This window comes from Lycium barbarum, chromosome 8 (genome assembly GCF_019175385.1).
Source record: "Lycium barbarum isolate Lr01 chromosome 8, ASM1917538v2, whole genome shotgun sequence".
NCBI lineage: Eukaryota > Viridiplantae > Streptophyta > Magnoliopsida > Solanales > Solanaceae > Lycium > Lycium barbarum.
In genome coordinates this window covers 17435549-17451285 of record NC_083344.1, presented here as the reverse complement: position 1 = coordinate 17451285, position 15737 = coordinate 17435549, and the positions used below count along the sequence as shown (strand labels likewise).

The 15737-nt window shown below is 34.9% G+C and overlaps 1 protein-coding gene, 1 long non-coding RNA gene and 1 pseudogene across 2 annotated transcripts; 2 read left to right on the top strand and 1 right to left on the bottom strand.

Annotated features, from left to right (window-relative positions):
• The first annotated feature begins 776 nt into the window (after positions 1 to 776).
• On the top strand, positions 777 to 1334 carry LOC132607729 (uncharacterized mitochondrial protein AtMg00810-like). Its single transcript, XM_060321808.1, has one exon. It carries the CDS (start codon positions 777 to 779, stop codon positions 1332 to 1334), a length of 558 nt encoding a protein of 185 aa, XP_060177791.1.
• Positions 1335 to 8162: 6828 nt separating this feature from the next.
• On the top strand, positions 8163 to 10552 carry LOC132605018 (uncharacterized). Its single transcript, XR_009568971.1, has 3 exons — positions 8163 to 8369; positions 9275 to 9340; positions 10264 to 10552. It is a non-coding gene; the product is annotated as an uncharacterized LOC132605018 (long non-coding RNA).
• Positions 10553 to 12846: 2294 nt separating this feature from the next.
• Positions 12847 to 13279, bottom strand: LOC132605039 (auxin-responsive protein SAUR50-like; annotated as a pseudogene).
• Positions 13280 to 15737: the final 2458 nt, after the last annotated feature.

The following is a 15737-nucleotide window of genomic DNA, read 5'->3' as shown; positions in this document are numbered from 1 at the left end:
CGAAGCTGAACCTTCTTCATCTTGTGAGTCATCTATAGTTCCTAATGAGTTAGATTTTCCTATTGCTCACAGGAAAGGAGTCAGACCTTGCACCAAACACCCCTTATCTAACTTTGTCTCTTATAATTCTCTGTCTCCCTCCTATAGAGCTTTTGCCTTGTCTATTTCTTCTGTGTCTATTCCCCAGAATTGGAGGGAAGCTTTTGCAGATTCCAAATGGAAGCAAGCTATGCTTGAAGAAATGAAGGCCTTGTCAAAGAATGAGACTTGGGAACTTGTCACACCTCCTCCAGACAAAAAAGTGTTGGTTGTAAATGGGTCTTCACTGTGAAACATAAAGCTGATGGTTCGATTGAAAGATTCAAAGCAAGATTGGTGGCTAATGGATTTACTCAGACCTATGGAGTGGATTATCAAGAGACATTTGCCCCTGTTGCAAAAATGAACACCATTAGAATTCTTTTGTCTTGTGCAGCTAATCTTGATTGGGACTTACAACAGTTTGATGTGAAGAATGCATTTCTTCATGGAGACTTAGAAGAAGAAGTGTATATGGAGATTCCTCCTGGTTTTGGTAATAAATAGAGTCAAGGAAAGGTATACAGACTGAAGAAAGCCTTGTATGGTTGAAGCTGTCTCCCAGAGCTTGGTTTGACATATTCTGCAAAGTAATGATCTCTTTCGGTTACCAACAAAGCAATCCTGATCACACTCTTTTCATAAGACATCAAAAGGGTAAACTCACTTTTCTCATAGTTTATGTTGATGACATAGTAATGACAGGAGATGACAAGGAGGAAATGACCCGATTGACAAAGTTGTTGGCTCAAGAATTGGAGATCAAGGATCTTGGAAAATTGCAATACTTCTTGGGTATCGAGGTTGCTAGATCAAATAGAGGAATCTTTATTTCCCAAAGAAATTATATTCTGGACCTCTTGAAAGAAACTGGTATGACAAGTTGCAAGCCAACAGAATCATCCATGGAAAGCAATCACAAACTACAAAGTGGAGTTGGAAAGTCAGTTGATAAGGAGAGATATCAGAGGCTGGTTGGAAGACACATTTATCTCTCACACACTAGACCAGATATAGCCTATTCAGTCAGCCTGGTGAGTCAATTCATGCATGATCCTCGAGATCCTCATATGGAAGCTATCTTTCGCATTTTGCAGTATCTGAAGTCTGCGCCAGGGAAAGGTCTACTTTTCTCCAGAAATGGTCACCTCAATATAGAAGCCTTTACAGATGCGAATTGGGCAGGATCTCTAGATGAGCGAAGATCTACATCCGATTACTGTACACTCGTAGGAGGAAACCTGGTCACTTGGTGAAGCAAGAAGCAAAGTGTTGTTGCTAAATCAAGTGCGAAAGCAGAATATAGAGCTATGGCTCAGGGTGCTTGTGAACTTTTATGGTTACGAAAGCTATTAGAGGAATTGAGATTGTCCGAAAAGGGAAAGATTTCCTTGTATTGTGACAACAAAGCTGCAATCAGTATAGCTCATACATGTTGAAATTGATCGACACTTCATCAAAGAAAAAGTTATGAATGGTGTCTTGAGTTTATTCCATATGTCATCAGGAAAGCAGCTAACTGATGTGTTTACAAAAGGCCTCACCAGACGGACTTTCCATACACTAGTTTGCAAGTTGGGCATGTGCGACGTCTTTGGCCCAACTTGAGGGGGAGTGTTGATTGATATGAATTTCCTAGCATAATTAAAGGAGTAATTGATATAGATTGATTATGTAATGATTGTGTAATATTCTCTTTGATTATGTAATATTCTCTTTCTTCATTTAGTTATAGGACTTATTGTATAAATACCCATTGTCATGGGATGTAAATTATCAAGAAATACAAAGAATGCTTTTTTTTCTTCTTGAAATTCTACAGATGCAGTTTGATTGTCACAATAAAGACAAATAGGGGACGTGCAAGTCACTCCTAAACTAGATGGAATTTCCTTCAACCATTTCAGCTCACATATTGTCACTGCCATAGAACCATATTCATCCACGACAAATGATCGATACACGGTATGTTTCTTCTTCGTCTTTCAAGATATGGCCGAATCAACTAAAGAGATAAATCAATATGTGAGCGAGCGTCAAGTGAAGGGACAACCGGACCAATCGAAGTCACATCATCCATATACACATAGATCACATTTTCTTCTCAACAAAATGTCTTGTCCTGGATTCCCTTTCAAGTAGCGAACAACCCGTAAAGCCTTATCTTAATGATCTTCTTTTAGTTGATACATGAACTGAGATACAATATGAACACAGTAGGAAAGTCCTGACCGAGTGAAGCACAGATAAGTAAGTCGAGCTATCAAATGATGATAGCGCTCAAAGTCATGAAGCGTCCGTCCATCTGCTAATGCTAGCCGATGATTTTAATCTGACGGCGTTCAATAGGCTTAGCATCCAATAATCCAGCCTCCGAGATAATATCCAATGCATAATTTTGTTGGCTGAAGAAGATTCTATATGAATATCTAGAGACTATTACTCCCAAATGATATTTCAATCTATCCAAATCCTTCATGTGAAAGCATTTGCTAAGATACGCTTTGAACTTGCGGGTAGCCTCGACTCGAGCTCATTGCTAGAGACAAGCATATCATCAATGCACAACGACATTAAATCGAGCACCACGCTTTTGTAGAGTAAAAAAGAGTAATCAGAGTACAATTGCTTGAAACCATACTCATCCAAGACAACCGATAACTTAGCAAACCAACACTTCAACTTGCTTAACCCCTAAAGGATATTCGAAGCCTGCACACTTTTTCTGGACTTGCAACCTAAAACCCAGGGGGCAATTTCATATACACCTCATCCTGAAAATCCCCATGGAGGAAAATTATGCACGTTTATCTAATGTAACTCCATATTCTTGGCTAAATTCATTCTTTTAAGACCATATTAATGAGGTCTTTGATGGCTAATCTGTATTGTTGTAACAGACCTTTATTTGATGTGTAACAACACTTTTATTTGCATTAAACCCTTTTATTATCCAATATTACTTCTTCTTACAACCAAAAACCGTTACTCTTTGACAATGATAATTTGACCATTGAACTGTCATTATTTCTATTCCTAAACCGTTGCTGGCCTTTCATCCAATTCCCATGAGATGGTTTCTTAACCATATACATAGTTACATACTATATATCTTACGTATTCTCCTGATGAGAGATAGATGAAGAAACAAACTTTCCTCTTCTCATGTCTTTGGTAGTGCTAGGTATTTCATTTGTGAAATCTTTGTTAGATTCTGGCTCCTGATTTTGTACTAGAAGAGCTTGTTGAATCCTGAGGGATACACCCATACCGGGTGAAATATCCTTAGGGACAGTGTCTTAATTGACATGACTCAAGCTATGAAGAATTCCCGACAAGTCTTCGTGATCAAGTATTTTCCGTAAGATTTCCATCAAACTTAAGGATATTTATTCACTATATTCTTACAGGAAACATTGAAAAATCTATTTCAAGAAAAGGAAAATTAATAGTTCTGTATTATGATTTTAAGATGATCTATTATGTGGTACTGCAAAATCTGCTAAACTCGGGAGAAGAGAGGCTGCCAGTCTTATTTGGATGGAGACTTCTAAGTGGCTTCATCGCTGGTTGCTTTCTGATGACAGTCATCAAAAGATGCGATGGAGTATTTGATATTGCTAGTCCAGTGTACTGCTATTGGAAGCATTCTTGCATATATGGTATTTCAATTTCAATTGCACGTGTTAATAAGGTATGTTGACACGTTATAATTCATAATACTTAAATTGAAGAAAAGAAAAATATGGTTACAAGTCCAAAATTAATTATTTTGTGTGTCATAAATTAAGGCATCGTGTACCTCAATGTAGACGAAGATTCCGAGAAATGATAATCCTGCTAAGAAAAAATAAATGTGACTAAGCGGAGGATATAATTATTGTAGTCATTCTCAAGTGAATCTTGTAGCTAATGTAAGAGATTGGGTGTTAGATTCTGGTGATTCTAAGCATATTTCTGCTAGTAAAATTAGTCGTGTTCTACACCCAATTAAAGAAGAATGATTTATTTATCTTGGTGATTCAAGAACTACTTAGGTTCTTGTAAGTGGAAAATTCTCTTCTTGAACACATATTTGGAAAAACATTGACATTAACTGAGGTGGTACATTCATGTTCCTAAGATTTTTAAACCAATTTAGTTTCTATGAGATTATTAGGAAAAGTGGGGGTGAAAGTTTATTTTGAGTCTGATAAGATTGTGTTAACCAAAAATAATATTTTTATTGGCAAAGAATTTTGTAATCATGATTTATTTGTGCCTAATATCTTCCAAGATGAAAATGCTAGTACTTGTGTTTACATGATTATTTCATATAGTTTATGGCAAGTGAAACTTGGATATATTACCAGTTGAATGGTCTCTCTATTCAAATTGTGCAAAGTTATAACAGAATATTTAATATATTAAATCACCTTAAATAGTCTTTACGTGGTGTTAATGATGAAATCATTATTTGTTATTTGCCTAATTGTATACGTTATTTGGCTATTATATTAGTCTGCAATCATTTGAATGGTTTTTAAATATAATAGTTGTGACAGTTATACATTTGAATTTAAAGATAAGAACATGATTTTCATCGTATTGACTCTTTTGTGTTGAAACGATTAGTTTTATTAGCCTTAATGGCTCTTATTAAACATGATAAAAAGGTGACTGTTGAATTTTATTTTGAAAAATTAAATCATCATTTGATGAGTTTTATGGTCTTCATTATATTAAAAAATTACTAGACGTTTTCAGATGATGAGAAGTTCACTGATTTTCATCTATAGATAAGTTTTTAGACTGAAATATTTGAAAGTGTGGGGGTGTCTTACTAATGTTATGCTACTCGATTTTGGAAGAAAAAAAATGTTCCCTCTGTTTCAATTTATGTGAACCTATTACTATTTGGGGAGTCTTCGAGGTGGATCTTTGACCATATTTTCCTTACATTTTTTCTAAATTATTTGAATTATAAATTATCACGACTTATAATACTTTTTATGTAGTTTCTACATATATAAATTTTATTTTTACAAACTTGAAAAATCTATGTCAAAATTTAAGGTCAAAATTATAAAGTTTAACCGTCGTACTCCGAAAAGATTCACATAAATTAAAACGGAGGGAGTATTTATTTAAGAGGTGCCATAATTATGGTACGAATATAGTGGATTTCTTTTGTTGTACTGTGATACTAAGTGGATATCAAAATTCACAAGTGATTTTTTGGTGGGGGTTTCATATCTTGAAAATCAACTAATCTGAATTTGCTACTTTGAAGTTGGTTGGTAATGAGGTAGGATGGTTAAAAGACCTCTTAACGAGTATTCCAATTGGAATAAAATCAACTGTACTTTTGTGTCTATATATTTTGGTTGCCATAGCTGTAGTGAAAATAAATTTTTTATGGCAAAAATAGACACATTAATCTGAGACATAATGTGATAAACAGCTGCTATGAGATGAAATTATTTATATAAATAATGTGAGGTCGGAGGTGAACTTGATCAATTCACAGACTATAAAAAACAACGAGGGGGATGAAATTTTTTAGTCAATTTGAGAAGATGAACAATGATGAGAACTCAACCTATGTGATTGGAGATCCCATGAATTAGGTTCATATGGGTAATGACAAGTCATTAGTTGATCATGTGTGCACTATTACATTATGTGCTTCCTATGGTGTGTGAATATAGTGCAAAACTACAAGGCGAAGTGAGTCTGAGTTAAACTCTTAATCCAAATCATATTCTTTATAGGTGGTGTATTGCTCTGCAGAATACACTTGATGATTGGACCTATATAAGTGTGGAGTGGTGCCGCTCTTATGAAATTGTGACAGATTTCTAGAGCATTCATGAATACCAGGACACGTGCATGGCCTCTAAGCGCAAAACCGCGATAACGACAAAGATTGTGCGAGTATAATGTGATAGAATAAGACTCTATGCTTCCAAAAGAGTTCTTGGTTCATAAAAGTTTTAAATTTCACCAATTATTTTGTAAGCTTAATCTTACTTTATCTAAGTCTGGTTCATAGTCTACGCGACACCCGATTCAACGCATTGTACTCATATGTGAATACCCAGCAAAACTTTCTTATTACATTCTATTTCTTCTTATCTTTTTGAGATAGTGGGGGATTGTTGAAAAAATAATTTAATATCTCAAAAAGAAGAGTTCATATTCTTGGCTAAATTCATTCTTTTAAGACCATATTAATGAGGTCTTTGATGGCTAATGTGTATTGTTGTAACAGACCTTTATTTGATGTGTAACAACACTTTTATTTGCATTAAACCCTTTTATTAGCCAATGTTACTCCTTCTTACAACCAAAAACCGTTACTCTTTGACAATGATAATTTGACCATTGAATTGTCATTATTTCTATTCCTAAACCGTTGCTGGCCTTTCATCCAATTCCCATGAGATGGTTTCTTAACCATATACATAGTTACATACTATATATCTTACGTATTCTCCTGATGAGAGATAGATGAAGAAACAAACTTTCCTCTTCTCATGTCTTTGGTAGCGCTGGGCATTTCATTTGTGAAATCTTTGTTAGATTCTGGCTTCTGGTTTTGTACTAGAAGAGCTTGTTGAATCCTGGAGGATACACCCATACCGGGTGAAATATCCTGAAGGACAGTGTCTTAATTGACATGCCTCAAGGTATGAAAAATTCCTGACAAGTGTTCGTAATCAAGTATTTTCCATAAGATTTCCAACACTTTGGACTTCCTGTCATCTCCTAGTTCCATGCATTTCTTCATGATCCTTCCTGCTAGTGTCATGGGTTGATGAACCGAAAGGAAATTTAGTCTCATAAATACCAATATCTCGTGAAACAAGATATTCTTTTGTTTCTAAATCATCCACCTTCAATCCCTTCTTTCCATAGGGATATCCCACAAAAACACACCTACGACTTCTACTTGAAAATTTATAATCCTTCCTCTCTAAGTTTTGCACATAACACAACGAGCCAAAAATTTGAAGATGTCCATATCAGGCACTCGGCCATATAATAATTCATAAGGTGTGTTTCTATGCAAGATTGAGGATGGAATTCAATTAATCAAGTGACAAGCAGTCAAAACACATTCCCCCCAAATATCAATCGGCAAGTTACCTTGAAAGAAAAGGCTTGCCTTCTTCTATCGATTAACAAGAATATATATATATATATAGTCCTAACAAACATGGAAAACTAAACAAGCTGTAAAACACATACAATATATACACGCCAATTGATGCTAAGTTAGTGCCTAGCCTCAACTAGGTCTCAATATGTTTTCAGACCCTTACACAATAGTAATAACATAGGCATTAATTTGGTCTAAATCCTTTCTTAATTTTGATTAATCGTTGATATATTCAGCTAATAATTAGAACCCTTTTATTAGCCAATGTTACTCCTTCTTACAACCAAAAACCGTTACTCTTTGACAATGATAATTTGACCATTGAATTGTCATTATTTCTATTCCAAAACCGTTGCTGGCCTTTCATCCAATTCCCATGAGATGGTTTCTTAACCATATACATAGTTACATACTATATATCTTACGTATTCTCCTGATGAGAGATAGATGAAGAAACAAACTTTCCTTTTCTCATGTCTTTGGTAGTGCTGGGCATTTCATTTGTGAAATCTTTGTTAGATTCTGGCTCCTGGTTTTGTACTAGAAAAGCTTATTGAATCCTCGGGGATACTGTTATATCCCGTATTTTTATACATTGGGACAACCCGGATTAACTATGATAAGTTAGGGCCAAGACTAATCCGGGACTTGAAGTCGGGACTTTTGACCTTCGATTTTATTTTGAGACGTAAGTTGTGCATGAATTAATTGACTTGGAGTAATTAGAAAATTTGGGACCAAATGTGATATAGTTGAAAGTTAAAAATCTTGCAATATTTGGCCCTTTGGTCGTGTGGTCCATTAAATGGTCCCACACCTTGTGTGGCCAATTTTATTTGGTCCAACACATGTGTGGGCCCAAGGACACATGGAGAAAATTGTGTGGAACTTAAAAGATGACTTTCAAGTCATCTTCTTTCATTTACACTTAGCAAAAAAATCAAGGAAATTAGAGAGCAACAACAACACCACTCACGGCCAAGAACAAGGGAAAACCAAGTTCAATTTGAGCCACCCCAAAATTATTTCCTTGGTACAAACCCACTATTTGGAGGTCCCTAAGTAGCGTGGAAGCATTGTTGGAGCGATCAAGTCATTCGTTTAAGAGATCGCAAACCCTAACCCATTGTGGAATTGAAGAAGAAAGGTAAGTTTTGATCTTGTTTATGTGTTGTGAACATTTTATTCATGTTGTAGTATGTTAATATGGAGGAAATTGGTGAAATATAGTATGTTGGAAGTGGGTTGTGTGATGGGTGTGTTAGCCGTGTGAGGTGTGTGTGTGTGTTGTGTGGTATTGAGTTGATGAATTAGTTCCATGTAGCATGTTTGATTGTTGTAGGGTGAAGAAATAAATTAGAACCATCTAAATGTGTATATGGGTGTATGGCCGTGTATATAGCCTCCAATGTGTAGCAAGGAATGAATTAATATCGCTTGGTGTTTTAGTTGTTGTCGTTATGAATTCTAGTTTGGAAATGAAAGTTTAATGTCCAAATATTGATACGGTAAGTGTGCGGGCTGACTTGGGGAATTTTGTGCAATTAATACAATTTTTATTTTTATGAGAATGGCATTGTTAGAATGGGGATTATTGGCGCAAATCATGATTCGAAAGTCGGAAGGTGTGTTATAGTGAGGTTCTCGGTTTAGGGGCTGTTTTCGGCCAAGTTGGAGAAAATGTGGGATTGTTGGAAATATTATGTAATTTGTTTAAAAGTGTTATTGAATGTTGTTAGTATGGGTTTGGGGTAGTATTTGAATGTATAAGCGATAATGTGGCTTGAATGTAAGCCGTCGAATAAATTATTATGAATGTTGTTGAATGATGAAAAAGAGAGTATTAATGTAATATTGCCTTTCGGATTGGTTATTGGAGTTGCTAGGTTGGTTATTGTTGTTGTTGTTATTGATTTTGGACGAGTTAAATTCTTGGGTTGGCCTATTTACAGGGGAAATGCTGCCCAAATTTCTGTAGAATTTAATGTTAGTTTGGAATAAATGGCTTAAGTGCCCATGGCTAATGTTTGATATTCATTGGCGTATTTGTAGACCTTGGGGAGCCCGAGGCGTAGATTGGGATTAACTTTAGATTGGCTAGCATGGAGTGCGTACGAGGTATGTAAAGCTCCACCCTTCGTTCTTTTGGCATGCCTTAGTTTTCAATAGGCTATATCCCGAGCCTCGAGTAAAATTCTAAATTCGAAATCCGAGTACGTTATGATCCTTATATATATATTCTTGGCATTCTTATGTATGATGTGATGAAATATGAACCATTATGTCTCCCAAAGAATTGATTTCCAAACTTTGTACAAAAAGTTGTTTTAAAGAATTCCATAATTATGAATATCATATCCTTCACAGAAAGGCTCGGATTGTTCAGATATTTTTGTAGGAATTTGTATGGCATATTATAAGCATGTTTTCCATAGGCGGGCCCGACTCGGGTCATTACCCGTCCGTGGGTCCCGCGACTTTCCTTTATGTAATTCGGACGACTTTTGAAAGAATTTGGTATGATTCTCATTTCGAAGTTCAAGCATGGTCATTTACTTATATTTGAGTCTATGATAATGATTGTATGCATATGGTTACTCATGACTCCGCTCGTGCGTTCTGTTACATCTTTCGCCGGTTCTGTTGTCGTGCGCACTATGATATACTCCGGAGTTATGCTGTGTTTATGATTTACCGAGCCACTCATTGGAGGGCCAGGTTCCACTTATTTTGGTGTTATGATGTGTATGGCGTTATGCTATGTTATGATATGTGACGGGGATACGGAGATTTGAAATCTTTCTGGTGTTATGCTGTGTTATGGCGCCATCGACGGGCGGGCGACCATATTCTTCTGTACCCTATGCATGACTTATATATTTTTAAATGAAACATTTTTGATATGTTGGATTTGTACTCATGTTCTGTACGCCTATTTCGTTTATGTCTCAGATTTGTTTTCTGTATCTTCTGCTTTGCATATTCAGTACATATTTCGTACTGACCCCTCTTTCTTCGGGGGGCTGCGTTCATGCCCGCAGGTACAGACGCACAGTTTGGTGATCCACCAGTTTAGGACACCCTCTTTTGTTGTTCGGAGTGCTCTTCTCATTCCAGAGCCTACATTTCGGTATATACGTTCGTTCGTTACATATGTATATATTTGTTCAGGGGTACGGCGGGGCCCTGTCCCGCCATATGTTTTGATTGGTCTGTTTAGAGGTCTGTAGACGTATTTGTGGGTGTGTGTGCCTACTTCTGTTCAGATGTGTTTGTATGATCCTATTCGCTATGGCAGCCTTGTCGGCGTGCATTCGTATTTGTTTTGGGGGCCGTTGTGCCATTTGATAGCCTTGTCGGCTTTTGATATATATATATATATATATATATATATATATATATATATGTGTGTGTGTGTGTGTGTGTGTGTGTGTGTGTGTACACATGGTTGTGTTTGAAATGTGTCTGAGATAGTTTGATATAATTTGAGGCAGCGTGTGATATTAGTGCCGTATACACTATCTGAGTGTGATTTATTCAGGATGAGTGTGTTAGGGTGCCCAACTCGGGCACTAGTCACGGCCTACGGGGTTGGGTCGTGACAGATACACACATACCAGGTGAAATATCCTGAAGGACAGTGTCTTAATTGACATGCCTCAAGGTATGAAAAATTCCCGACAAGTGTTCGTAATCAAGTATTTTCCATAAGATTTCCAACACTTTGGACTTCCTGTCATCTCCTAGTTCCATGCATTTCTTCATGATCCTTCCTGCTAGTGTCATGGGTTGATGAACCGAAAGGAAATTTAGTCTCATAAATACCAATATCTCGTGAAACAAGATATTCTTTTGTTTCTAAATCATCCACCTTCAATCCCTTCTTTCCATAGGGATATCCCACAAAAACACACCTACGACTTCTACTTGAAAATTTATAATCCTTCCTCCCTAAGTTTTGCACATAACACAACGAGCCAAAAATTCGAAGATGTCCATATCAGGCACTCGGCCATATAATAATTCATAAGGTGTGTTTCTATGCAAGATTGAGGATGGAATTCAATTAATCAAGTGACAAGCAGTCAAAACACATTCCCCCCAAATATCAATCGGCAAGTTACCTTGAAAGAAAAGGCTTGCCTTCTTCTATCGATTAACAAGAATATATATATATATAGTCCTAACAAACATGGAAAACTAAACAAGCTGTAAAACACATACAATATATACACGCCAATTGATGCTAAGTTAGTGCCTAGCCTCAACTAGGTCTCAATATGTTTTCAGACCCTTACACAATAGTAATAACATAGGCATTAATTTGGTCTAAATCCTTTCTTAATTTTGATTAATCGTTGATATATTCAGCTAATAATTAGAACCCTTTTATTAGCCAATGTTACTCCTTCTTACAACCAAAAACCGTTACTCTTTGACAATGATAATTTGACCATTGAATTGTCATTATTTCTATTCCTAAACCGTTGCTGGCCTTTCATCCAATTCCCATGAGATGGTTTCTTAACCATATACATAGTTACATACTATATATCTTACGTATTCTCCTGATGAGAGATAGATGAAGAAACAAACTTTCCTCTTCTCATGTCTTTGGTAGTGCTGGGTATTTCATTTGTGAAATCTTCGTTAGATTTGGCTTCTGGTTTTGTACTAGAAGAGCTTGTTGAATCCTGGAGGATACACCCATACCGGGTGAAATATCCTTAAGGACAGTGTCTTAATTGACATGCCTCAAGGTATGAAAAATTCCCGACAAGTGTTCGTAATCAAGTATTTTCCATAAGATTTCCAACACTTTGGACTTCCTGTCATCTCCTAGTTCCATGCATTTCTTCATGATCCTTCCTGTTAGTGTCATGGGTTGATGAACCGAAAGGAAATTTAGTCTCATAAATACCAATATCTCGTGAAACAAGATATTCTTTTGTTTTTAAATCATCCACCTTCAATCCCTTCTTTCCATAGGGATATCCCACAAAAACACACCTACGACTTCTACTTGAAAATTGATAATCCTTCCTCCCTAAGTTTTGCACATAACACAACGAGCCAAAAATTCAAAGATGTCCATATCAGGCACTCGGCCATATAATAATTCATAAGGTGTGTTTCTATGCAAGATTGAGGATGGAATTCAATTAATCAAGTGACAAGCAGTCAAAACACATTCCCCCCAAATATCAATCGGCAAGTTACCTTGAAAGAAAAGGCTTGCCTTCTTCTATCGATTAACAAGAATATATATATATATAGTCCTAACAAACATGGAAAACTAAACAAGCTGTAAAACACATACAATATATACACGCCAATTGATGCTAAGTTAGTGCCTAGCCTCAACTAGGTCTCAATATGTTTTCAGACCCTTACACAATAGTAATAACATAGGCATTAATTTGGTCTAAATCCTTTCTTAATTTTGATTAATCGTTGATATATTCAGCTAATAATTAGAAAAAAAAAATTCTCCGACTATATTATTAATACAGCAACCGAATACATCTACATGCATGAAACTGCACAACCATGGTCTGGTTGTGAAAGAAACACAGAGAAAGATAGAAAGAAGCCAGAATATTTAATTTGTTTTATTGCTTCATTTAATGGCTTTTCACCATACATGATCTCCAGTTAACACCTTCAACTAATCTTGAATCAGTCCCTTCCACCCATTGTTCAGCCAAGATTCTCTCCAATTTACTTGGCCTGCATGGTATTGTAAGTGCACCTTCATGATCAAAACCATATTCTTCAGCAGCTTGTTCTAATAGCCTCAAGAATGAAGGGTGTGTTAAGCAACTCAATGGAACTATAAATCTCTTTAGCTCATCATCGTCCATAGCAACAACGGCGAAATGCCCTTCCTTCACGTCCTTCGGCACGTTTATCGAGTCATTTTCGAGCTCATCGTGTTCGGCTGCCTGTAATATCTTCCCTAATAGAAGACTCTTTTGTAGCTTCTTCACCATTATTCTCAAATTCACTAATCACTATCCCATTCTTCTTCTTGCCACTTGTTCTAACCTTTGCCATTATCATAAAAATAAACAAACTTTTTTTTCCCTTTATTTTGAGCTAGGGTTTATTTTGGTCTTTTGTAGGGTTACTTTGGATACCTTTTTTAAGAATGTTACGTAGCTCATATATAGTGTGAGGGTAAGAATGCATCGTGAGAAATAAGTTGGGGTTGTGATATAGTTGGAATGACTTTGGAGTGTATATGGGGAGACCAAAGCATGTGAATGAAGTTCCAATTCACCTATGAAATGTCCCTATTAACTAGTCATATCTGCCTCTTCATCCAATTAAATACTATGCACATAACTATTAGCTCTTTCCACTTTAACTCAGAATGTTTCATGCTTAATGAATCACTATCAGTCTCGCCACTGGGAAATAGACAAAGAACCAGCTTAACATGACTTTAATAGATGTGTTGGCAAAATTTTGATACTTTCCTGCATGAAATAAAGGGTTCGTCCGTAAACGCAAGTGGTACTTGGCTTAGTTTAGTCGTTTATGGGGATGGCTAATTGGAATGGAAATTATTCATGTATTAAAATTATAGCATAACTAATACTAAGTTTATTAGCCTTTTAGTTGCTTTGGATAAAGAAAAACACATCAAATATATATAGTGTTTGGTTATAATTTTATAACCGTAAATAAATAAAATAGTATAAAAGTTGTGAGTTAATTTTTGTATTATGTATGAAGGATAGAAAAATTTTGTATTACGTATGAAGGATAGAAGATAGAATAACTAATACTCCATAATTAACTAAACTCTATATAGCATACTAATTACTGCATAACTAATTCATGCATTACTATACCTGCATGTAACTCTAACCAACGAACAAACGTCCCCTGCATTGATTACACTAGATGGGATGCACGTTAAGATATATGTCGAACCTATTAAGCCAAGTCTAAGTTTAGTCGAGCTTATTATTATACTGAGCTAAGCTATGCCGGAGTTCAACTCGAATGCGATTGAATTACATAAATTTTGTTTAAATTAAAACTTAGAGTTTGAATGCGGTGATTAATTAAACATAGAACATAGAGTAGAACTTCCCCAAATAAAAAATAGACTGGCAACAAATTCAAATTTTCGTACTAAATAGAATTTCAATTTTTTTAATTAGTTAAGTTAAAAAATATATGATATTTCCCATAACCCTATAAAGTATGCTTAATTTACCATTTGATTAAATTTACTTGCGTCGAAATCGATATTACAAGTTTATCGTTGATGACTAATTTTATGTTGGCATATCATTTTTCTTATTTAATGTACTTTGATCCTAATGGATAAACATTAATTTTAACTTATTGAGATTTTTACATTTAAGAGCAATAATTAAAAGTTGCTAGCATAAATAACATAACTTTTGCATCTTAACATACTAGCAATATATGCCCGTGCGATGCACGGGCCGAACATGTTTATTCATTTTAATTAGCCAGTTTTTAAGGTTTGTATTTTGAAAATAACTTTTAAAAACATTCTAATTGTTATTATATATAGCAACATATACAAAATGTGTTTTATGTACCATGTACCATCACTTTAGTTATAATTAGAAAATGGAGTTTAAAAATTAAAAACATATGATGGAATTAAGTTTTTGAGATGGAAAGAGTTGGACTTTTTTCTCATTGTCATGACAATGAAAGTTGTTCATCGATGTGAAAAAGAAAATTAGTAAGAATATGAGGGAAAATTAATATTTTGATTCTAGATTTTTTTTCTTTTAAATTCTTTAATATCTTATATGTATACCGACAGGTTGATATCCATCTCAATTAACTAATTGTTCAGATCCAAACATAAGAACCATTGTTGTATATATTGGATTTTTTAAAAGAAAAACTAATAAAATATTTTTATGAAATTAATTAAAAAACATATTATTAATATTTTATATTAACAATTATAGATAAAAAGAATTGTTACAAAGAAATCAAAATTAGAAAGATATATGTTATATCGTAAATCACCAAATTTTAATTTTGAAATGAAAATATAAAGTAATACATTTTGTAAATGTAAAAACAATAATCAGAGAATGCAAAGGAGAGTAAAATAAGTAAAGTATTGGCAAAGAAGGAAAACGGGGTGAAAAGTCACTCCCTCCCTTCACTTTTACTTGTCCACGTTGACATATCCGGAGAAAGAAATTCTTCTTCTTATTTTACCTTCACATTAATTACTCATTTTTAATTTATTTTCTAAGGCTATTGAGACTATACACCAATAAATATGGCTATTATGATGAAATATATACTTTATTTATTAATTCTTAAAAAACGTGAAAAGTTAAAAGTGGACAAGTAAAAGTGCACAGAGGGAATAAATATCTGTAGGAGAATTAAAATTAAAGTGTATATGTGTATACATGAGAAAAGAATAAATAATCAGTACTATGACATATGTCCAAGTAAGATAAAAAAAGTAGTTGGTTAAAGTGTACAATGTATATAA